This window comes from Equus caballus, chromosome 5, assembly GCF_041296265.1.
Source record: "Equus caballus isolate H_3958 breed thoroughbred chromosome 5, TB-T2T, whole genome shotgun sequence".
Classification (NCBI taxonomy): Eukaryota; Metazoa; Chordata; class Mammalia; order Perissodactyla; family Equidae; genus Equus; species Equus caballus.
This window is the reverse complement of record NC_091688.1, coordinates 38,290,618-38,296,571: the sequence shown is the minus strand read 5'-3', so window position 1 is coordinate 38,296,571 and position 5,954 is coordinate 38,290,618. Positions and strand designations below refer to the sequence as shown.

The 5,954-nt window shown below is 49.5% G+C and overlaps 1 protein-coding gene across 2 annotated transcripts; it reads left to right on the top strand.

Annotated features, from left to right (window-relative positions):
- The first annotated feature begins 487 nt into the window (after positions 1–487).
- CD1D (CD1d molecule) lies at positions 488–5,741 on the top strand. 2 transcript variants are annotated; one of them, XR_011438360.1, is made up of 6 exons: positions 488–650; positions 966–1,232; positions 1,534–1,812; positions 2,332–2,610; positions 3,178–3,477; positions 3,579–5,741. XR_011438360.1 is itself a non-coding variant. In NM_001159692.1 (6 exon segments), coding segments are annotated over 6 exon segments (1,005 nt in total). In that variant the 5' UTR covers positions 574–589; the 3' UTR covers positions 3,601–3,642.
- Positions 5,742–5,954: the final 213 nt, after the last annotated feature.

The window sequence follows — 5,954 nt, the reverse complement described above, 5'->3', positions numbered from 1 at the left end:
GAGGATTGGCAGCAGTTAGCTCAGGGCTAATCTTCCTCAAAAAAGAAAAAGAAAATGTAAAGCAATTTAAAATCACCCATACTCTTTCTGCCTAGAGACATCCACTGCTAAGGCATCGAATTTCCTTCTACTTTTTTTTCTTTGCATTTTTAACCTGGTCGAAGTTATACCATAGATACGACTTTATGTCCTGCTTTTAAAACTTAAATAATAGTTGTAAAGCTTCCCATGCGCTATGTCAAACTCTTCAATAAACAGGAGTTTAGACAAGCCAGTTGTAAGAAATACTGGAGTGGCGGTGTCAGGACTCCTTGGACCCCAATGAAGCCTCTTTGCAACTTAAATAGCGAACAGCGAGGCAGACCATCTGACAGATGAATAAGGGCTCCTTCAAGTGGACTGGAAGCAAACCCGGAACAAGCCAGAGTGGGAGTCCTGCCTGTGTCTGGGCTTCGGAAAGGGCCACAACCGGGTCAAAAGTGCGCTGTTGAGAGACATGCGCTGAGGAGGCGGGGATGGTAGGGAGAGGGAGGAAGTCGCAGGTCCGAGTCCAGCGCTCCCAGCTCGGCGAGGCTCCACACGCAGCGACATGAGGTGCCTGCTGTTTCTGCTGCTCTGGGGGCTCCCTCAGATTCGGAGAACTTCTGAGGGTGAGTGCGACGAGGGCGCCCGGGTCCGCGCCGGGGAAAGGGAGCCAGGCTGGGAAAGGAGGCGACGCTTGGTGGCGGCAGGCAGAGACCAATCGGTCTCGGAAACTCGGGAGCCGCGCGAGCTCGCGGGCGTGATCCAGCCCGAGAATCCGCTGCTCCCGCCTCCGGTCTCCGCCTCGGGGAAGGGGGGCGCGGCTCAGAGCTATCCTCCTTCCCAAGCCCATCTGATTTTGTTTGTTTTCTTTCTTCCCTCTCGTTACACTCTCTGCTCTCTCGGCCACTCGATGCACTCCTCCAATCTCCATTCTCTCCTAGTCCCGCAAAGGAATTTCCCCTTCCGCTGCCTCCAGATCTCATCCTTCCTCAACCGCAGCTGGGCGCGCACCGACGCCTTGGCGTGGCTCGGGGAGCTGCAGCCCTACGTGTGGAAGAACGACTCGGACACTATCCGCTTCCTAAAGCCCTGGTCTCAGGGCACATTCAGCGACCAGCAATGTGAGGAGTTGCAGCATCTATTTCGGGTTTATCGAAGCAGCGTCACCAGGGACATACAGGAATTCGCCAAAATGCTGCACATAGCCTGTGAGCTGGGAAATGGGATCCTGGGCAACTACCCAAGGGAAGCCAGTGGACACAGAAGCCCAGCTGGGAGACTCTGACCCCACCTGATAAGATCTTTACTCTCTCCACCCTCTTCTTATTTCCACTTCTGCCTGAGACCTCCCAGCCTCTGACTCCTCAAAATATTCCTTGATCCTCCTCCCCCAGGTCATCCGCTCTCATTCCCATTAACTCTGGATCCCCAGTATAACCCTCACACCAGTTTCTTCTCCTTGATCCCTTCCAATCAATACGCTTCTTTGCCCTCCATTCCTCCCTTCAGATCCCTTGGAGGTCCAGGTGTCTGCTGGATGTGAGGTGCACCCTGGGAACACCTCAGAAAGCTTCTTATATGCAGCATTTCAAGGAAGAGATATCCTGAGTTTCCAAGGAACTTCTTGGGTGCCAGCCCCAGATACCCCACAGTGGGTCGCGAGAGTCATCGAAGTGCTCAATGACGACCAAGGGACCAGAGAAATGGTGCAGTCGCTCCTTAATGACACCTGCCCCCAATTTGTCAGAGGCCTCCTGGAGACAGGGAAGTCAGAACTGGACAGGCAAGGTGAGCCTGCCCCTCTCACCCCCTGCCCTCCACTGTTGGGCTCCGTCTGGATTTTCCCATTCCAGGGTTCACTTCCCTTTGAGCACTGGGGGAAGAAAAAGGAGGGGATGGATAAGGCATAAAGGTATTTATTCATTTCACAGACATTACCTGAGCACTCCTTGGGTTCCATAAATTGAATTAAATAAACCCTGGGGGTCAAGCAGCATCTTTGCTTGAGGGGAAGGATGAGAAGACAGATGAACAATTGAAGCGATGTTTGAAACATGCTCCACGTGTTACAGCTTAAGACAGGGTACTTAGGCATACAGAACAGCGGCATTTACAGGAGACAGGATCAGGGAAGGAGCATGAGTATCAGGGAAGGCTTTCCTGGAGAAGCTAACACAAACAGAGTGATGTTATGAGAGACTTCATCTCCAGAGGAGGAAATGTGGGACCTGGGAGTCTGCTGTGAGGTCTGGAGCCTCTAATGCAGAGTCCTCATTTTAAGATCCCCCATTCCCCTGTTGGATACAGTGAAGCCTGAGGCCTGGCTGTCCAGTGGCCCTGCTCCTGGGCCTGGCCGTCTGCTGCTGGTGTGCCACGTCTCAGGATTCTACCCAAAGCCTGTGTGGGTGATGTGGATGCGGGGTGAGCAGGAAGAGCCGAGCACTCAGCAAGGTGACATTCTGCCCAATGCTGATGAGACATGGTATCTCCGAGTAACCCTGGATGTGGTGGCCGGGGAGGCGGCCGGCCTGACATGCCGAGTGAGGCACAGCAGTCTGGGAGGCCAGGACATCATCCTCTACTGGGGTGAGAAAGAACTGGGGCCCAGCTGCAAATGGGAGGAGATGGCCCTCAAGCATAGAGGGAGGGACTGGGGAAGGGGTGGGACTTGACCCACTCAGGACAGAGAGTTTCCAAGGTGAGGCCTCTGACCAGAAGGGATGGAAAGAGGGGATGGCAGATACAGGAAGGACAGGCATAAAGATCAGAGCTCAGAGAGGACTGAGACAGGATGTTTCACATACAAGAAAGACGAGACTTAAAAACTCACAGACCCAGAAGTAGGTGGCAAGTAAAAACTCCCAGGAGGATTCATTCCCCAGGAGCTGGGACTTTTGAAAGGGAGGATAACAAAGGTAGCTGTGGTATATTGAGTGCTTCCTGTGTGTGGGCTGAGCACTCCCATACAGCAATTCATCTAATCATCCAACTGCCCTTTGAAGCAGGTACTACTGTTCTCATTTCATAGATGAGGAAATTGAGGCTAAGCTAGGTCAAGTAAACTGCCCAGGGGCTCACTGTTAGAAAGTGGAAGAGCTGGATTTAGACTCAGATCTGTCTAGCTACAATATGATGCCTCTCCCGTATTTGCAGTACTATCATATCCTGAAGTGGACTAATTACTGATACCCAGACCATAGAAAGATGGGGCATCTTAACTTCAAGAGGAATAGAAGTGGATACTTTAAATGGGGAAGCAAATAAGAAGCACCTGGCACCCTCATGCATGCTTAGACCAGGGGACTTGGAATAGTGACGGATCCTGGACAGAGAGACATTCTGTGTTCCCCCAGCAGAGCAGAGCCGTGCCTCCGCGGGCTTGATCGCCGGGGCAGTACTGGTGTCTCTCCTGATCGCTGGAGGCTTATTAACGTGCTGGTTTAAAAAGCGCTCGTAAGTCTCCCCTTTCCATCTCCCCCTTCCCTCAACCTCTCTCCCCGTATCTTCTCCTCTCCCCTTTCCCTCAATGGTCTCTCCCTTTCTGTCTCTCACAGCTCCTATCAAGACATCCTGTGACTGTCCTTGCCACACCTGTCTGTCTGGAACTCACGACCTCAAGTTCCAAGGACGTCAGTGCTCAGGAATTGAGAGTGAAAGAGAGGCACCTTGAAGCAGCAGAGAAGAGTCATAAGGAAGCTATCACATCATTTTAACATCTTTATCTGAGAGGAGTTAAGTCCTTTCTCAGTATACTACAAGTATAGAAGCCCAAGTGGTTCTGTGAAAACAGAAGTGCGCACTCAGATACCTACCAGGGACAAGCACATAAGGGCTGCGATGCACTGGTGGGTGTGCTCAGTGTTTGAATGATGGAATCTGCAGTGAGCTAGAAAGCACTTGTCCTGTCAGAAGGAAGCGGGTCCAGCTGCTTGTTGTCATGTATAAAGTAAGACCCTGGCTTGGCTGTAACCTACATTTTTCAAGAAAAGTGGAAGTCTGGATTTTTGTGTGAACTTGCCTGATATTAAAATGTTGACTCAAACTTTTATGAAGCCACCTCTGCTGGCTGATGACAACCTAGGGGGGGTCCCAGTTTGTGCCTCTTTTATAAAAAGTTTGTCCCGAATGACTTATTGGCAGTTTTAGGACATGGTTTCTATTGTGAATTTGGATTTATAAAGAAGGATGTTTTCTCCTTCAAAGAAAGTTAGGTTGTAAGAAACAGTGGTGTCTCACGCTTTTATTTGGAGTAACTTGATTAAAAGTGGAGAAATCATAGCGTATGTGTATTATGTAGAAAAAAGCTGCTCTCGGTACGAATATTTCTCTCAAATGGCCAGTCATTTTTTTCAGACTGGAGGAAGACAGTCATGAAGCTATCCACCCCAAACAGGCTCTCCTGCTTATAGCTACTAAATGAGACAATGTTCTCCTGTAGGGAACCAACTTGGGCTGAACCCACTTGGGCGGTGTGAGCTCTGGTGATGGGGGCCCAGCTGTCTGCTCTATTGGTTTAAAGAGAAGAAAGCAGGAAACTTAGAGGGGCATCAGACCTTCCTGATACCAAGAAATGAGAAGGCCGAATTAAAATCATCTGTTATCAGGGAAGTAGTCTCTTGGCGCTCAGGGCCTTTGAAATCCAGAAAAAGGCAGACTAAACTTTTGGAGAGTCTTTGCTTGAAAATATTAGGATTTGGCATCTTCTATGCTGGACTTGCAGATCGAACCTAAGATGTGGGTGAAGATCCTGCTAGATCCTTCTAAATCAGTGGTTCCCAAATTGTGGTCTCCTGACCAGCAGCCTCAGCATCACCTGGGAACTTGCAAATTATTTTGGGCCTCATCTGAGACCTACTGAATGAGCAATCTTGGGCGTGGGGCCCAGTAATGTGTTTTAAGAAGCCCTCAGGTGATTCTGATGTTTCTCTAAAGTTAGAGAACCACTGTTCTCAGGCATTGTGTAATACGATGCAACAAATTTCTTAGAATGCTAAGTGGAAGTATTGGTCTGTGGTTAGTCAGAGAAGGCTTCCTGGAGGGAGGGGAATTTGAAGCAGGACTTAGGCAGTGAGGTGAACCAGCAGGTGCCCTGGATCAGGAGACCAGAGTTCTAGCCTCTGACTCAGTTTCCTTCTGTGCCAAATGGGGATAATGATGTCTGTCTTTTTTTTCTTTTTTTAAAGATTTTATTTTCCTTCTTCTCCCCAAAGCCCTCCAGTGCATAGTTGTATATTTTTCGGTTGTGGGTCCTTCTAGTTGTGGCATGTGGGATGCCGCCTAAGCATTGCTTGATGAGCAGTGCTAGGTCTGCTCCCAGGATCAGCACTGGCGAAACCCTGGGCCACCGAAGCAGAGTGTGCAAACTTAACCACTCAGCCACCGGGCCAGCCCCAATAATGTCTGTCTTGGTTATGCTGCAGATTAAATGTCTGTGTCCCCACAAAATTCCTATGTTGAAAACCTAATGTCCAAGATGATGGTGTTATGAGGTGAGGTCTTTCAGAAGTGATTAAGTCATGGGGTCTGAGCTCTCGTGAGTGGGATTAGTGCCCTTATAAAAGAGACCCCAAACCCTCTCCACCATATGAACACACAGTAAGAAGATGCCGTCTATGAGCCAGAAAGTGGACCCTCACCAAACAGCAAATCTGCTGGTGTCTTGATCTTGGACTTCCCAGCCTCCAGAACTGTGAGAAATAAATTTCTATTGTTTATGAGCCACTCAGTCTATGGTGTTTTGTTTTAGCAAGCAGCCCAAATGGACTAAGACAGATTATCTCACAGACTTGTGGGGAGCAAATGTGGGGCCTATCAGTCTTTTGGGACCACACTGCCCTCAGGTGATGCTATTCAGCTCAGCTTCCTCAAGCGGTGTCAAGTTTGTGAACCAGTTCCACTGGCCTTTCATATTCTCAGGGCATGTGTGTTAA